The 18,931-nt window shown below is 32.0% G+C and overlaps 1 protein-coding gene across 2 annotated transcripts; it reads right to left on the bottom strand.

Moving 5' to 3' along the window:
• Positions 1 to 9,880: 9,880 nt before the first annotated feature.
• LOC108907212 (adenosylhomocysteinase) lies at positions 9,881 to 16,864 on the bottom strand. Of its 2 annotated transcripts, none has more exons than XM_023454489.1 (5): positions 16,735 to 16,864; positions 15,509 to 15,699; positions 14,594 to 14,935; positions 14,327 to 14,534; positions 9,881 to 10,710 (listed from the first exon to the last, which is right to left on the bottom strand). In XM_023454489.1, the coding sequence occupies exons 1-5, from the start codon at positions 16,763 to 16,765 to the stop codon at positions 10,178 to 10,180; spliced, it is 1,305 nt and encodes a 434-aa protein (XP_023310257.1). In that variant the 5' UTR covers positions 16,766 to 16,864; the 3' UTR covers positions 9,881 to 10,177. The 2 variants fall into 2 exon arrangements, with proteins under 2 accessions (XP_023310257.1, XP_018566298.1); XM_018710782.2 differs by lacking the exon at positions 16,735 to 16,864 and adding an exon at positions 15,954 to 16,093.
• Between the last annotated feature and the right edge of the window lie 2,067 nt (positions 16,865 to 18,931).

Genomic DNA, 18,931 nt, shown 5'->3' with positions numbered 1-18,931 from the left:
CCAAAAACAAACTGAATGAATCTGAACTTGAAAATTATAACCTTCTTAGAGAGACAAAATAGCGAAAAGAAGTTTTCAGAGCCAGGCAAAGGAAATTGTGCAGATGTTACATGAAGCTAATTCGATAATTTCTGTTAGGCAAATAAGAAATATTTCTCCTTAGAGATCAATTGTATTTTAGAAAATAGGATTAGAAGTGATGAATCAATTTCAACAAATAAAATAGAACTTTAGGAGATACTGGAGCTATAGAAAAGGAAGGATCATCTGACAACAGTGAGGAACGAAAAATTACAGCGACGGAGAAAATATATGCCTTGGAGGTTAATTTAGGAGAAAAACAACAAAATATGTTTTCATGTTTTCATATAGGTATATTTATTAGGGTGGCTCCATTGACGAAGTATTGATTTAACCAATGGAAAAAAATCCTCACCATATTTTAGTTCTTCATTTTAATTTTAAGTAGGTACTCGCTATTCGATTTTAAAATTTTCCTATTCATTTAACACGTAAACCTCCATTTTTTTATTGAATAATTTCAAATATTTCTAATTTTCACCAGCAAGAACGGCGGTGACAACATTTTCAACATTAAGGCGATGTTTCCCATTATATTAGCTATGTCCTGTCCAAATTTTGTTCGTGCAACTCTCTTGGTTTCGACAATGCAATGCCTATACATAATGCGAAACATCGCCTTAATGTTAAAAATGTTGTCACCGCCGTTCTTGGTGGTGAAAATTCGAAATATTTGAAATTATTCAATTTTCGTGACGGAAAACATACATAGGTATTGCTGGTGAAAGTTCGAAATATTTGAAATGATTCAATTTTCCTGTCTAAAAACATATATAGGTATTGCATTGTCGAAACCAAGAGAGTTGCACGAACAAAATTTGGACAGGACATAGCTAATACAATGCGAAACATCGCCTTAATGTTAAAAATGTTGACACCGCGGTTCTTGAAGGTGAAAATTCGAAATATTTGAACAGTGACGAATAAAAAATGATAGTGATGGAAAAAAATTGTCTGTTAATTTACCAGAATGTATATACACATGTATAATAATACTATCTATAACTGCTGCAACTTCTTTCTTTCTAATATTTTTATTATGTATGGACTGAATTTTCTTATACAGCAAAACAATATCCTCAAATATTTTATCTATTTTTTAATTTTTCGCACAGTTTAATTGACACCGTTATAGAGATGTACTAACTAGATGTACATGGATTCTGCACAATGAGAAAGTGTATCTTTGAAAAAAAGTATCACTGGTGGTTAATTCTCTGGATTTGGGAGAAGTAAGAGAAACATATTGTTACTAAAAAAGTTTATATAATTACAAAACTTCTATTTTTACTAACACTTTGAAAATTACCTTTAAAGTTATGAGAGATTACAAAAACAGAAAATATAAAAATATTACTAGTAATTTTAATTGTTATGTCAAGTAGGCGAGCTAATCAAGGGTAATAGTAATTTCGATATAGTGTTGAGAGAGAGAGAGGGGGGGAGGGACGGAGAGAGAGAGAGACGATATCAGAGGATAAATGTTATATACAGGGTCGGAAAATCCCCATGGTTCATCGGCCGTTCCACAAATAAGAAGTGGATCTAATTTGTGGAAGGGCGAAATGGGCGGTGACTATTAGACGCCTTCATTATAGCCATCTTTCTCTATCGCACGGATTTCTATGAGTTCTTTATCGTTCTCACGTAACGGTCGATGAACCATGGGGACTTTCCAACCCTGTATACCTAATTGTATATGTATAACAGTTCGAGCATTTCCATAAGTGCGTTAGACACAGTTTGAAATGAAAAAAATAAATAAATTTTGAAGGTTGAGTTTAAAGAAATTGTAACTGATTAGAACTGATAATTGTCTATAAATAGTGTAGTTTCTTTAACATACAGGTACCTACATCATTGTGTATTGAANGAGAAGGGTGCGAAAAAGTAGCTATTAATAGTGGTAATGTGTGTACAAAAGCTCAGTCCTGTAGTTCAAACGATTCCTAAGTTACTGGCGAAAAACTAAAAAAAAATTAAAGTTTTGACACCGTGTATCTCGAAAACGAAAGCCCGGAGAGAAAAATGGAAGAGGAAATAACTGTTTCTTTTTTCAAGAGGAATTTACAGTTTTCCGTTGCGACACTTATTTAGGAACACCCTGTATAATATAAATAATAATAGCTAAAACAAGCTAAAAACTTTTTAAGCGATTACAATAGTAATATCATTTAGTTCAGAATTAAAAATGACTAGATTTTGCATAAAAATAGCAGCGACATATTTGAAATTTTTGAATTTTTTTTTAATTTAAAGAAATTATCAATTACTGAAAAATTCATTGTTGCGTCATTTTTTATTTTTTTTACATATTTGAACATGTTTTTGAACTGCGATTACAGATTTTTTATTTCACCAAAAAGTATATGTTAAAACGAAAAAATGATCACTTGCAGAACTCTGTACGATGATTTTTCTAAGTAGAATTTTTCATTGAAGGAAAATTGTTTCAGACCGAAAAAAATGAATATCAGAAACTTCTTGATTTTTTTATCTAAAACAATTTGTGGTTATTTAAGATACAGAAAGGTATACTTTCACCAAGTGTCCTCAAAACTTCAAAATTAAATTATTTTTGCGGAAATGAGAAATAAAAAAAAAAAATCAGAAAAAAACCAGTTTTCGCATTTTTATCGGAAATTTTGAGGTTATGTTAAAAAGTGATCTCTACAAAAGTTGTAGATTTTTGCATGATCTACAACTTTTGTATTGGATACTTTTTTTTATTGAAGTCAACTTTCGTCAGAAATTCCAATGATGCAATTTTTCACAACTTTTCAGCCCCCCAAATCAACCCTTCGCCGCCCCAGCTCACGTATTCATTTTTTTTCGTTTATTATAAACCCCTTTGCCATTTCCACTTATAAAAGTCCAGGTGGTAACAATTTTCTTTTTTCCCTCTAAATGAGTTATTTCAATCGGTCTATTTATTGTGTTTCAATGTAAAAAATCAAAATAGAGTCCGAGCATATCGCTCAGAGGCGCAAAGAGGCGGCTGATATGCTGAAGGTAAGATAACCCAATGCAAACATCTCTAAAATCAACATTTTTCTTATACTGTATAAAAAAAACCTGTGAAATAAATCGATGCGAACAATTAACAAAATAACGTCTAGCTTTCACTTAGAAGAAGAAGAAGAACTTAATTCTGCTTTTTGTTAATAGATGGCATAATTTTAAAGTCCACTAGAAATGCTTGAGAGTTGAGTGACTTTCGATTGTTATAGATTCATCCTTAAGTCGTGCATAAAAACAAGCTAAACATAAAACTTTTCTTTTTTAAAGATCCATTTTAGTCCAACCAAATTACACTTGAAGAAAAAAAAATTGTTACCTGGACTTTTATAAGTGGAAATGGTAAAAGGGCTTATAATAAACCTAAAAATAATAAATGCGTGAGCAGGGGTGGTGGAGAGTTGATTTGGGGGGTTGAAAAGTTGTGAAAAATTGTATCATTGGCATTTCTGGCGGAAGTTGACGTCACACAAAAAAGTATCCACTACAAGAGTTGTAGGTTATGCAAAAATCTACAACTTTTGTAAAGGTCACTTTTTAAGATAACCTCAAAATTTCCGAGAAAAATGCGAAAAACAGGTTTTTCTGATTTTTCATTTTTTATTTCTCATTTCCGCAAAAATAATTTAATTGTAACGTAACTTGGTGAAAGAATATCTTTCTGTGTCTTAAATAACCACAAATTTGTTTAGATAAAAAAATCAATAAGTTTCCAAGATATTCATTTTTTCAGGTCTGAAACACTTTTTTTTTTCAAAGAAAAATTTTACTTAGAAAAATCATCGCACACAGTTCTGCTGGTAATCATTTTTTTTGTTTTGACATACTTTTTTGGTGAAATAAAAAATCTGTAGTCACAGTTCAAAAACATGTCGCTGCTATTTTTATGACAAAATCTAGTCATTTTTAATTCTGAATTAGATTACTATTGTAAAAGGTTTTTAGCTATCATTTAAAATTTTTCCTGAGTATGGCTNGTGTCTGAAAACATATATAGGTATTGCATTGTCGAAACCAAGAGAGTTGCACGAACAAAATTTGGACAGGACATAGCTAATACAATGCGAAACATCGCCTTAATGTTAAAAATGTTGACACCGCGGTTCTTGAAGGTGAAAATTCGAAATATTTGAACAGTGACGAATAAAAAATGATAGTGATGGAAAAAAATTGTCTGTTAATTTACCAGAATGTATATACACATGTATAATAATACTATCTATAACTGCTGCAACTTCTTTCTTTCTAATATTTTTATTATGTATGGACTGAATTTTCTTATACAGCAAAACAATATCCTCAAATATTTTATCTATTTTTTAATTTTTCGCACAGTTTAATTGACACCGTTATAGAGATGTACTAACTAGATGTACATGGATTCTGCACAATGAGAAAGTGTATCTTTGAAAAAAAGTATCACTGGTGGTTAATTCTCTGGATTTGGGAGAAGTAAGAGAAACATATTGTTACTAAAAAAGTTTATATAATTACAAAACTTCTATTTTTACTAACACTTTGAAAATTACCTTTAAAGTTATGAGAGATTACAAAAACAGAAAATATAAAAATATTACTAGTAATTTTAATTGTTATGTCAAGTAGGCGAGCTAATCAAGGGTAATAGTAATTTCGATATATTGTTGAGAGAGATAGAGAGAGAGAGAGAGAGGGAGAGAGAGAGAGACGATATCAGAGGATAAATGTTATATACAGGGTCGGAAAATCCACATGGTTCATCGGCCGTTCCACAAATAAGAAATGGATCTAATTTGTGGAAGGGCAAAATGGGCGGTGACTATTAGACGCCTTCATTATAGCCATCTTTCTCTATCGCACGGATTTCTATGACTTTCTTTATCGCTCTCACGTAACGGCCGATTAACCGTGGGGACTTTCCAACCCTGTATACCTAATTGTATATGTGTAACAGTTCGAGCATTTCCATAAGTGCATTAGACACAGTTTGAAATGAAAAAAATTAATAAATTTTGAAGGTTGAGTTTAAAGAAATTGTAACTGATAATTTAGAACTGATAATTGTCTATAAATAGTGTAGTTTCTTCAACATACAGGTACATTATTGTGTGCCCCCCCCCCCAAGTATTGAAAATAATTTTTTCCAAAAAATATGAAGGACCATTCTCGAAAACGGTTTCGGTACCAAAAGTTTATAAGTAAATATTTTATTTATTTTTATCCTTAAAGTTTCTACACTTCCTCGTGATGCATATGTTTAATTTGATAGAAAATATAACAAATAAATATGTAATAAATACAAAACAACTTTCTGTAAAAATTTCTACTGTGAAAATTTTTTATTTGTACAGAAAAAACGCAACACTTTTCTATTTTATTATCAGTACTGGTCGAATAAAAAAATGTGCTAAATATTTATTTATATCTTCATAAAACAAACTTTTAACTCTATGGATTTCACGTCGGTGTATATTCGTAGAAAAGATAGATAATGTGAAAAAACATAAAAACAGAAAAAATTCTTTCTACGTTTTCACAATGTACGACATGACCACGAAATTTTATTAGCGTATAGAAGCAAAAATAATATCCCGTATTTAATTCAAGTTTCATGAAATAATTTAAAATTACGTGTTTAATTATTGTTACATTACTGAAAAAGAACCTCTGTTGTTAATAATAATTAACATTTTGATATATGAAAAAGAATAATATAATTATTTAACAGAAATGTTTAACAGTTTAAGGCAAATGTCTAGAATTTCTAGGATAAAAAACACATTCAATTATCGAAATAATTAATATTCGTTTCAGAATTGAGTTCGAGAAATTTTAGTCGTAGAGGAAACAAATGACGTCTTGCAGTTAGTACAAATTCGAATAAATAATAACTTTTAAAAAGGTGTAAAATATTAAAGTTAAAATTGTTCTTACCATTTTGAACGGTCAAAATAACACGGCTGCTGTTTTAACGACGAAGTACGAATTATCCTTTTTCTAATCTGTGATATGAATCAAATAAATTTGAGCGGCATGCGGCATGGTGAAGAACCTAATAAAGGCACAAATATACGCAAGTGACGCAAGTATTCGCCGTTAGTCTAGTTCCAGTTAGTCGGGATGCCAATAGACCTTTTTAGTAGTGACGTCACATACGTCAAATAATAGGCAACCCCATAGTGCACATTATTATCATGAAGAATTTCTCAATATTTTTACTAGATCGATTTTCGACCTTATGTACTTTGGACATAAATGCCAAAAATTGGCTTCTTTGTAAATATTGCGATATTCTGGCAATATTAGAAATATTTAAGAAGTTTCAAACCCCAAGTGACAAAACTAGTAGAATTATAGAATTTATATATATTTAAATTTATAGAAAAATTTTGACTTTTATAGTAGGTAATTAATAAACCAATGTTATTGAGCATGAGCTTTAAAGATAATTTCATGTAAGCGAAGTAGCCTCGCAACAGGATATCAGTCAAGGAAAGTTTGGTTATGGTTACGAGTACGAATAAACCACTTGAAGAAGAAACACTCGATAAATCCACTTGCACAGTACAACACCTAGAAAAACAATAGCAATACTTAGTAGAACTCGAAAATGACAAGATTAAACAAAACAAGAGAAAATACGCTAATGGTGACAGCGATAACATATCAACAAGAGCTCACCTGCATATGAGGTTATTCCTCCAGAACATGCATGAGCATTAGGAATAACACAGCTAATGTTAAATTTTTACTTTATTTAAATTTAGGAATATTCTTTTATATCATTTTTGTAAGTGTTAAGCACGTATTGGATGTTCTTAAATATTTCCAAATACCTTTAAAAATAAATTAATTTGAAATTGTTCAATTTTATAGTTTCTATGTAAATAGTACACAAGGGTCAGATTCGGTCTGTACAATTTCAACCTTGACAATTTGTTGCGGGTTGCCTATACTCCGTGGTCGAAACTATAGAGAGTGACTCATCGCTAGCTTTTGGACTAGTAAGGGGGATGAAGCGTGCAGGGAACGAAAATCCAATGGCGTATCTGCGTAAATAAAGGCAACAAGCTATAGAAAATATGGCAAAAAGATATTAAAACATAACATCTAATACTTTTTTACGGTTTGTTAATAACCGGCACTTTGATTCATTTTAATTATTACAGCGTTTCAAAACGTCCCGGTTGTTTTTTTAATTTATAAATTTATTCTATCCATGGAATTAGACCCCTCACCTACGCTTATGCTATGACGTTTCTAAAGACGGGTAAATCAAGTCCGTTTACATCCACTAATAAAGCATTTCTCTATTCCCTACCAAGTGCAAAATACAAAGATCGACGTTCAGTGTAACTCAGCCTGTAGATAGATTCTATCGATGTGCGTAGCGAGCGGCACAAAGACAAATAATATTGAACCATTATAAATATCATTTTATATTTTATACGCGTTATATGGTAATAGTTTTTTATTATGTCGGAGTCACTCTCTATAATTTCTACCGCGGGGTATAAATATGTGACGTCACACTAAAAGAGTCTATTAGAGCATATTCTCGTATGTACTACATTGGGAAACCACCGCGTGTTAGAAGTGTAGACGTTGCAGAGACAAAGGGTTTGGGTACTCGCTCTCTCTCTATCTCTACACTAATTAGTATTTTTTTTTCTCTATTACTCGTCCACACTGTCGCCGTAAGCGTGCTTCTACATGTAATATATGCTCTAAGGGATGATAGGATGTTTGTAGCAAATAATCTTGCGAAATATCGCTCGACGTTAAAATCCTAAGCGATTATGTTTTGTTCCTAAGCGTCTGTTGTGGTTGACGTGAAGGGCGAGACGCCTGAGCACCCTGAAAATTCCTTTGCAGGCGAATAAGCGATTAACCCCAGGCAAAAATGGAACAGGAAACCGTCTCTCAATCCGATCCCTCTTTCCTAATCTAAGGTATAAATGAACATGAAATGAACTTCTCAACATGCTATAACCTCACCCCTCACTTCCACCCCTAAAATAGGGATGAAAATATTTTCATTAATTTTTCCTTAACTTGTTTCAATTGAGTATCGATTCCACCAGAATGTGTCTTAATTTCACTGTATTTATCGAAGATATAAGATTTTTGAACAAAGAAATTCGATTTTCACTTATTTCACCTATTCACCCTTCATTTCCACCCCCAAAATAGGGGATCATGACATTCACAATAATTTTCCCTGTCTGCATCAAATAAGCTTTAATTTAAAAAATGCGCCGCCGGGAAAAGGTTAACAAAAAAACATATACACAAAAAAAAACCTGTATAATAACACAGCCACACACAAAAAAAAAAGTTGGGTATACTTTTTATGCGACATATATTTTTCGTAGTAATTTGGCCTCCTCAACACGAATCTGGGATCAGAATTGGCCCATCACGTCACAATTTTTTCCTAACCTCAAAAAACTTGTGAAAAATAGTGAAAATTGATGAAAATTTACTGGGAAAATTTGGAAAAAAATTTATTTCCACATCAAATAGTACATTTTTATGTAAAAGACTCTGCTGAATTCAAATCCACTGTCANCTTTTCAGGACACAAATCAATTCAGCCAATTACGGCCATTTTCCGAACTACAAAAAAATTATGGAGAAGTTCAATAAAACTGACGTCAATTTCGCTCATGTTGAAAAAATTGATATTTTGATACAAGCTTTTGAAAATCGTTTTGTAGACTTCAAAAAAGTTAAACCGCTATTGGACATTTTCAGCAATCCTTTCAACATTTCACCCGAAAATGCGCCGGAATTAATGCAGCTGGAATTAATAGACATGCAAAATGATGATAATTTAAGAAACAAATTTAATGAAGGTAATTTACTCAACTTCTACCGTTGCGTTGATAAAAACGCTTATAAAGAGTTGCGAATAAATGCATTGAAATGCGCAAGCTTATTTGGATCGACGTATATTTGTGAACAAACGTTTTCAGTGATGAAACTTAACAAAACGAAAAACCGAAACCGTCTGGCAAATGAAAATTTGGAAGCAATTATACGTGTGGCTACAAGTAATGTGGAGCCAAATATAAAAAAACTTGTTAGTTCAATGCAATGTCATGCATCAAAATAATAAAACATGAAATATTACATTGTAATGATTACATAATTATTACAACAAACATTTTTGAAAGTTATTTTATTGTTATCATTGTATTTCATACTATTTAAAAATAAAAAATTTTGAGTTAATAAATATTGTTTGTAGTGGCCCGTCCTTGACTTATATTTTTCCCGAGTGGCCCCTGTACCCTATAAGTCTGTGCATCCCTGGGTTAAAGTCACACATTGTCCGCTCTCTAGTTATAACGTTATCGATTTCGAGCCGTTATTCCCATCACTGGTGTTTATGATTATCTGGGACATTCATAAATAAGCATAGTGATTGGTGGGGGTATCTTACAGCTTAGGAATGCACTTTGCAGTCATGTTTACTGTGTATCCCTAACCCTAACACCCCAACCCCCATTATTTTGCTTTTGAAATTTGTAAAGTTGTAAAAAATTAGCTTTTTCTACCTGTTATCTACCTACCTATTTTAATAATAATGATCTAGAAAAAAAATTTCCCTCATTTATAAAATTTTTAAAGGTTCACTGCCACTACCGCCTTATAGTGCCGCAGTAGAGGAACAACTCGGAACGGACTGGCGCCGATGCCGCAGGGAAAAGGTTAACAACAAAACAGCATAAAAAACACACAAAAAACTGGTATAATAATCGTTCCAACCAAGCATAATTACTTGAAATAAAACACATTTTAAATTACAAAAAATATATTTTGATAAAATTCATGCCTAAAAACAGATCCAAATATTGCAAAATTACACTTTGGGTCCTTAATCCACAAAAAACTGTAAGTACTAATTTAAAATAAGTATAAAAACGACTTAAGTACCAATTCATAAATTTGGTTTTGATCACTGCAAAATTACACAGATACTGATTCTAACGTCGCAAAAAAAAACACTATAATATATTTCCCCCTAATGATATAACTGTTTTGCTGAAAGCGAGTTTATACATTACTGACCAGTCAACAAAAAAAAATCAATCTAGTATCTGTAATGATCAGGCTTGAACGGTCCGTTTACTGGCACCCCTAAATACTTGGACTGTTCCTGCGTCAACTTCGTTAATTTCACCCCTAAATGTTCCAAATGAAGCCTAGCTACTTCTTCGTCGAGAAGCTTGGGTAACATGTGAACGCCAACTGCGTACTGTCCTGGTTTCGTCCACAGTTCGATTTGAGCTAGAACCTGATTCGTGAAAGAGTTCGACATGACGAACGACGAATGTCCCGTAGCACAACCTAAATTGACTAAACGGCCTTCGGCGAGCACGATAATGTGGTTTCCGTTTGGCAGCAAGTATCTGTCTACTTGTGGTTTGATAGCGATTTTTTCCTTTGAGTTTTTCTCCAACCAGGCTACGTCAAGCTCGCAATCAAAGTGACCAATGTTGCACACGATGCTGTCATTTCGCATGTTGTTGAAGTGTCGCTCCAAGATTATGTCTTTGCAGCCCGTTGTCGTTACGAATATTTGGCCCTCTTTGGATGCTTCGTCCATAGTTGTTACCTCGTAACCTAAATTGCATAAAACTATTGTGTAAATACAGAACAACATCCTATTTATGGCCGGTTTACCATAAAATTTAACTGTACTGTTTATCTAAATCAAGTTTGGTTACTAAAAGATGAGAGACTCGAGTGGCTGGTGTTAAGCAATTTAGTTAAATCCAGTTTAATTTCTTATGATAAACCGGCCCTGGCCCTTATAATGCAAAATTCTGGAAAATTTATTTATAGGAAATACCCTGGAGATATATAATAAAAACTTAACTAATGGTTGTGAGAACTTATAATTCAGAAAAATTAAAAATGTCATTAGCACATATACCTTGCTGACATAAAGTGACTTACTAATCTGTAGGTGCTATAAATACATGATTAGTATCGCATTAAATGGAATGAACTTTTTAATTAATGACACTATGGAAAACAATTCCATGGGCTGTATGCTCTGGTTGGCATTGAATTAGACTACCAATATCCAGTAAGTTGATAGATTCATCAGACATAGACTGTTTTGAAATTTAGAAATGATTATTAAGCAAAATATAATTATTTTTAGTTGTTTCACATAAAAAAATACATTTAATGTTTTGGAGTAATTTATTTTCCGTTGGTGATAAATTACTATTATTTTTTAATTGCATAATTTTTACGAAACAATTATTGTAATTAACAGACGATTTAGCCTTATTTATATTGCACAATTGATAAATTTGAATATATTTTTCAGTTAATTTCTAAATATTAAATGTGTTTTTTTCTCAAAAACCGTTAATGTTATCGAATTAAAATAAGGACATTTTTAGAAGATTTTTTTTTATGATTCATCAGAAAAAGGTTGTTTAATTTTTAAGAACAACTTGTTGCCCATAAGTGTGTATAATTAAAAAATATATATAATAACTAAAAAAGTTATAATCAATTATTTATTTAAAAAAATAACTGAAGTTAGTTGAACTCTGTTAACATTAAGTTTTTGAAAAAGTAGAACTTTGTTTCATAATTTTTATAAGTAGAATCTCCCACTAAACTTTTTGCTCACAGCTTTCAGACATACTATACAGGATGTCGTAGAAATAAATACCAAAATTTTACCACATATTCAATTCATCAAAAACAACTTTTATTTAATATACAGGGTGTCCTGAAATTAATGCAACAAAATTTGGTTACAGATTCTTAAGATAAATTTAGGAGACTCGTATTTTTTATTTTTGCCAAGTGGCCCTCTCTTTTGGAGTCCCCTGAAATCCAGCCCTAAGAATAATTTTTTTTTATATCTCAGAACCCTGTTGTACGAGTATCACTGAATTTGGTACAAAAGGGACATGTGGAATCTGATGGTGTCACGCTTAAGACAATTTTTCGTGGGCCACGTGGGTCTTTGGAGTCAAAAAACTTGGTCACAAACAGGGTGTCACGCTTAAATGTGATACAAGCCTGTAGCTTCTTTATTTTTTGACCGAATTCAAAATTTTTTTTTTAGAATGTAGGATAAAAAACTATCTAACTGTAGCACTATTGTTTTTATTAATGCAATTCACGGTCAACCAGGACTCGTTTTTTGACGTCGAAACAGCTAATTGGTATTAGCGATTTTTTTTCCAAAAAACAGATTTACTTATTCTCATTTAGCATCCCTTAAAATGTCTTACCACCAAGTTTGATCAAATTCGATACATCTTCAGATGAGCACTAGTTGGGCATGCATTGCATTAATAAAAAACAGCAGTATCAGAGTTAGATAGTTTTTTTTTTCTTCACACTCGAAAATAACAATTTTTCAAATCGGTCAAAAAATAAAGAAGTTACAGACTTGTATCACATTTAAACGTGACACCCTGTATTTAAATTTCTTAAAAATTATTAGTCCGTTAGAAAGCCATTAAATTTAGAAACGTCTTTATTTCTTGATACTTTTTTCGTAAACCGCAATGTTTTCGAGAAAAATGTCAAAATGTGATTGAATGCATATCATGATTCGCCATTTTCCTTAAAAACATTGGATTTTACAAAAAAAATATCGAGACAAAAAAGTTTCTCAATGCAATAGCTTTCTAGCTAAAAAATAATTTTTAAGAAATTCAAATTTGCGGTTAAATTTTTTTTGGTTCTATAGACAAGGGGGCCCTCGAAACAGTCTCTTAAGGGGATTCCCCGCCAAAACACGTAGCACTATCACATTCCAAATGTCATAAAAACCCCTGTGTACCAAAGAGTGACCGCAAAATCGGCCTGTTTTTGAGACTGACAGAGGCGACAGGAAAAATCCTAAAAATATCCAAAAGCTCATCACGAAAAATGAAAATGAGCATCACTTTTAGTTTTTCGAAAATTTTCGAAAATCACCCTTATTTAGGGGTTGAAAAGACAAAAAAAGTGAACAAAATAAGAATCATCAACAGTTGTAAAACCTTAAATATTTCTATGTTGTTATCAAAATAATATTATGAACGTAAAAATATCTAATTTTGTATTTGATACGGTCTTGTCCGGATTGAAAATCAACCCTTAATATACCCTAAAGAGGTGAAATTATCCCCTAAACGCCTTAAAATGCAAAAAATATATCAAGAGGTACAATTTTTTTCTTTTTCTTTTATATGTGCTAATTGAACCGTTAATAACCCACAATCACTAGATCCGAAGGAAAATACCCCTAAATGAAGGTAAAACCTTAAGTTCAACCATAAAGGGTGATTTCCAAAAATTTTTGAAAAACAGTAATGCTCATTTTCATTTTTCATGACGAGTATTTTGATATTTTTAGAATATTTTTAGGATTTTCCCTGTCGCCTCTGTCAGTCTCAAAAACAGGCAAAAAAATGGCTTTTTTGGGGTCACTCTTTAGTGATTCTCGTACAAGGTTCTGAGATATAAAAAAGACTATTTTTAGGGGCAGATTTCAGAGGGCTGTAACTCTGAAAGAGGGGGGGGGGGCACTTGGTAAAAAGAAAAAATATGGGTCCCTTAAATTTGTCTTAAGAAGCTATGACCAAATTTTGTTGCATTAATTTCGGGACACCCTGTATTATTATGACACACAATTTTGCAAGGTATCTTATAACCATTACAATAACACTATTCTAAATACTGAATATTATCACTAAATAGTTTCCATTTTATGTGCTTGTTTTGTTTATTATTAACGAAACTATGAGTTCGACTTATGCTTCAATAGTAACAAAAATACAAAATTTGGAGCAATTATAGCAAGAGGCTTTTTAAAAAAATGATTAGACAAAGGCTTTTGCTTTAAATTTGTTGAACATATTAAAATTTTGGCAATTGAAATTAAAACAAAAAGGTGGACTCAAATTCAAAAAAATGATTCCACTTTCTTAATATAAATATGTCATTCTACCTAAAATAAATCAGCCTTTAGTCAGCAGTATAAGAAATTGCTGAAATGTTGGCCATTTTTAGGGGTGGATCAAAAAAAAATTCCAGAAAATTTCTCTATTTTCCTGTTGGTGGGTAATTTTGGGAAATCGCGGGAATAATTTCTGAGATAAAGAAAATGTACTAGATAGTTTTTGAAAATTTCAAATTTGTGATGTTCTTCAAAAATGAAAGAATCCATTTTCGAAATCGTATCACCAAGTCCAAGTGTCTTTTAATAACGTACCTTCCATAGCTGCTTGTAAAGCATTAATAGGATCGATTTCAGTAATAATCACTCTTCCTCCAAAGGCCCTTAAAGACTGAGCACATCCCTTCCCCACATCACCGTATCCAGCAACGACACATACTTTTCCAGCAAGCATAATATCAGTCGCTCTCTTGATGCCATCTATCAATGATTCCCGACAACCATACAAATTATCGAATTTGCTCTACGAATTAAAAAACAAATTTCAAAATAAAAATAAATAGACAACACACTCTCACTCACTTTCGTTACAGAATCATTGACGTTAATAGCGGGAACCTTCAAGGTGCCCTCTTTAAACATTTTGTAGAGGTTGTGAACACCAGTCGTAGTTTCTTCGCTGATACCTTTGCAGTCCTTCAGATACTGAGGATATTTCTTGTGCACTAAATTAGTTAAGTCACCTCCATCATCAAGAATTAAGTTGAAAGGTTTTCCGTCGGGAAATAAAAGGGTCTGTTCAATGCACCAGACATACTCTTCATCGGTTTCGCCTTTCCATGCATACACTGGCACTCCAGTCTTTGCTATAGCGGCAGCAGCATGGTCTTGCGTGCTGAAGATGTTGCAACTAGACCATTGCACCTAAAATAGTTTTAGATTTTTCCAAAGGATTTTTCATTATTTTTGTTAACCTTGCATTGGAATATGTTTAAAAATATATACTGGTATTATGTACGTTTACTTATTTACATATTGCACATTGTTTTATTATTGAGCAATTCAATAAAACATATATTGAACGTGTTGTAACAAAGTCCATGTTGTTATTTAAAAATGTAAAAACAATTTTTATGTCTCTAGGTGAAAGGCTATATCTAAATATATTTTACAATGAAAAGGTCACTTTAGAGATAACAGATAACCCAAAAGGTTATTTAAAATTTATGTTAAAAGTGCTTTATCATTCTAATGACTTGAATTAGCATTTCTTAAAAAAAATGAAGATTGCTGAAAGATAGGTAAAACACTACAAAAAGTTTTATTTATTAAATAAATTGCTGACAACAAGGTCCTTTGTGCAATTCAACAAAAATATTAAAATAAATATTTTTTCAATAAATGAAGAAATAATAGTTTTACAGCTACACGATTTGCCATATTTTTTAATGGACGTACATCAGATGTACAATGCAATTATAAAGGCACAGGACTTACCTCTGCACCTAGTTCTACAAGAGTTTCAATTAATACAGCAGTTTGTATAGTCATATGGAGACATCCTGCTATTTTGGCACCTTTCAATATCTTATTATCTGCATACTTCTTACGGAGGCTCATCAATCCTGGCATTTCATTTTCTGCCAATGTAATTTCTCTTCGCCCCCATTCAGCTAGTTTCAAATCAGCTAAAAAATTGGTTTAAATTAAATTGAGGATTTTCGATCCTTATTTAATAGATATAAAAAAAGCCAATGTTTACTTATTTTCCTAAAATTACTACGCAATAGTTGGTACAAGTTGCATTAAGAATGTGGTAATTAATAAGTATTTTCCATTTAATTTCTAAGAAATTTTCATCAGTCAAGAAAACATAACCCCTTTCTAAGTGCACATGTTGCTTGATTAAAATAGAAACTACCTATTCTAGAACTACACTTACCAACTTTATATGGTGGTTTGGACATTTTCATAAATTATTTCTGATATAATAATTTCACTACACTTCTTTTAAAGAAATGCCAAAGCAAAGCCGCTGTAACTAAATATCAAATAAAAACCGGCGCCACAAGACGACCCACTTTATTTTTATTGGGTACGTTATTGTGCAGAACGTGCTGCCATCTCGTGAAATGAATAGCAATAATTGAAAATTTCAGTAGTACCAATTCATTTAATTGGAATAGAAATATAAATACCTTTCCTTTATGGAAATACCATATAAAATAAAAATATTACAGCCTGCAGAGTGGACAAATGACAAATATATGCAGAATAATTAAATTGATCCTTCTTATGTTAATATTGATTGTTTTATATAAAATAAATATACAGGGTGGTCCTATTGCCTCCAAATATTTTCAGGACGGATAATAAATAAGGGTCCATTTTTTCAGACGGTGAATAATAAGAAAAAATATACTTTCATAAAAGGAGATGGTAGATGTTATATTTTTAAAAATGTTCGTACAAAATATGATCTACACAGTCTCCATGTACACAGTTTAGTTTCGGATTATAAGTCAAATACTTAGTCGGTACCTTAGAGCATATACTACTGGAGGCAGCGTCTCAGTGGCCGAGAGTGTAGCGGAGNCAATAGTTGGTACAAGTTGCAATAAGAATTCTAAGAAATTTTCATCAGTCAAGAAAACATAACCCCTTTCTAAGTGCACATGTTGCTTGATTAAAATAGAAACTACCTATTCTAGAACTACACTTACCAACTTTATATGGTGGTTTGGACATTTTCATAAATTATTTCTGATATAATAATTTCACTACACTTCTTTTAAAGAAATGCCAAAGCAAATCCGCTGTAACTAAATATCAAATAAAAACCGGCGCCACAAGACGACCCACTTTATTTTTATTGGGTATGTTATTCTGCAGAACGTGCTGCCATCTCGTGAAATGAATAGCAATAATTGAAAATTTCAGTAGTACCAATTCATTTAATTGGAATAGAAATATAAATACCTTTCCTTTATGGAAATACCATATAAAATAAAAATATTACAGCCTGCAGAGTGGACAAATGACAAATATATGCAGAATAATTAAATTGATCCTTCTTATGTTAATATTGATTGTTTTATATAAAATAAATATACAGGGTGGTCCTATTGCCTCCAAATATTTTCAGGACGGATAATAAATAAGGGTCCATTTTTTCAGACGGTGAATAATAAGAAAAAATATACTTTCATAAAAGGAGATGGTAGATGTTATATTTTTAAAAATGTTCGTACAAAATATGATCTACACAGTCTCCATGTACACAGTCTAGTTTCGGATTATAAGTCAAATACTTAGTCGGTACCTTAGAGCATATACTACTGGAGGCAGCGTCTCAGTGGCCGAGAGTGTAGCGGAGTTTTAGAGAGAGCGGAATAGGCAGGTATTTGCTCTCTCTCTAGCAGCACGCGATTGAATGTTGCTAGAGAGAGATAGCATATACATTCCTATACCCATCTCTCTCTAAACCTCCTCTACACTCTTGGCCACTGGGACGCTGCCTCCATTAGTACCTATGTGCTCTAAGGTCGGTGCCTACTTTAAAATTTTCCGTTTTTTTTCGGTTATTTTTTAGGACCAAGGCATATTGTAAGATTAGATTTTTCTAGATTTATGGTCAAATTTTGTGTTAATTCATAAATATTTAAAAGTCGCAAATCTAGAAAGACGACTATCTCTGTTGGTTTGCGACTATTGTGCACTGATTCAACTGGGTCTGTGCAATGTTGATTTTGTTTATTATGAAGGGCACAAACCTTGAAAAACTCTAGACTACGTCAGCTACATTTGGCCAATGAATGCAAATTCAGTACCAATTTTAGAAAGATTACAACCTTTGTATCTATCTAACTCGCTTTTCATGCCGATATATTAAAATTATACTTAAATCTACTTTGAGCCCTAAGTACGACTTTATAATTCACTGTATTTTTTAAGTTTTTAAGTAAAAAAATTTCATTTACATCACATTGGCTGAAAGTCTGTTATTTTTATTGTTATGAGGTTTCATAATCAGCTAATAAGATATAATTGCCAAACTTCATTATTAATAGAACCTGATAAAACTGAACCAATTTCTTAACATTAAATTTTGATATGTTTGCCTGGTGTTATTGATATTAAAACGTTTATAATTATCTGTACGATATAAAAAAAATTATTTGACGAAAACAATAGGTTTCTTTCCCTCATTTGTCTATAACTGAAATAACATTCTTTTTGACCAGGATAAAAGTTTCAGTTTCAAAATTATCACGCCCTTCGCAGTTTTCTTCGAGCCATTTGTGATTCTCTATTTCTAATTAGATATTACTAAAATCAGAAAAAATTCTTGGGAGAGCATCTGCAGTAGTATATTATTGATATAATTAATCAAAACGTGTTAATCGGCCTTTGAGAATACCATATATGACGAGTTGCTAATCGTTTTAACACAGCCATGTTCGATTTCAAATAAAATGAAAATTATTCAAAATCCTCAAATGTAGTTTGAATTGCTTTGAAAGCGGGATGGATATTGAAATCGACCTAAAACCTTTTCTGCTCTAATCGACGTACGCCAAATAGCTGTAGTAGTTGGTACGTTGAATTTAAATCTCCAAACTGCGGCTACCTCGTAATAAATGCTGCGGCATTATATATTTTGTGGCTGCGGCTATTGGAAGAACGCTTGACAGCCTACTGTGCTGGGCTGGCACATGTTGATTTCGTACAGCCGTTTTTTGTTAATGCTCTGTTAATATCCGGCTATATTATGTTGAGACTTGCTGGCTCTGAATTTTTGCTTTGTCTGGATTTGCATCAAAAATTAATAAATATAAGTAGTTTATATCTTACATTAAAGTACCTATACAATACAGTGCGTCCCAGAAGTAACGCAAAAAATTCGTATTTTATTTTGTA

The sequence above is a fragment of the Anoplophora glabripennis genome, unplaced genomic scaffold (genome assembly GCF_000390285.2).
Source record: "Anoplophora glabripennis isolate ALB-LARVAE unplaced genomic scaffold, Agla_2.0 scaffold303, whole genome shotgun sequence".
NCBI classification, from domain to species: domain Eukaryota; kingdom Metazoa; phylum Arthropoda; class Insecta; order Coleoptera; family Cerambycidae; genus Anoplophora; species Anoplophora glabripennis.
Note: the sequence above shows the minus strand (reverse complement) of the source record. Positions and strands in the feature narration are given on the sequence as shown.

Bases quoted from the DNA above. Each gene is read 5' to 3' on its own strand.
- LOC108907212 (XM_023454489.1), bottom strand. From the start codon at position 16,765: ATGAAAATGTCCAAACCACCATATAAAGTTG. The intron at 14,936-15,508 runs GTAAGTCCTGTG...AAACTATTTTAG, and splicing joins TTGTAGAACTAGGTGCAGAG to GTGCAATGGTCTAGTTGCAA. The intron at 10,711-14,326 runs GTACGTTATTAA...TATGCAATTTAG, and splicing joins TTTACAAGCAGCTATGGAAG to GTTACGAGGTAACAACTATG.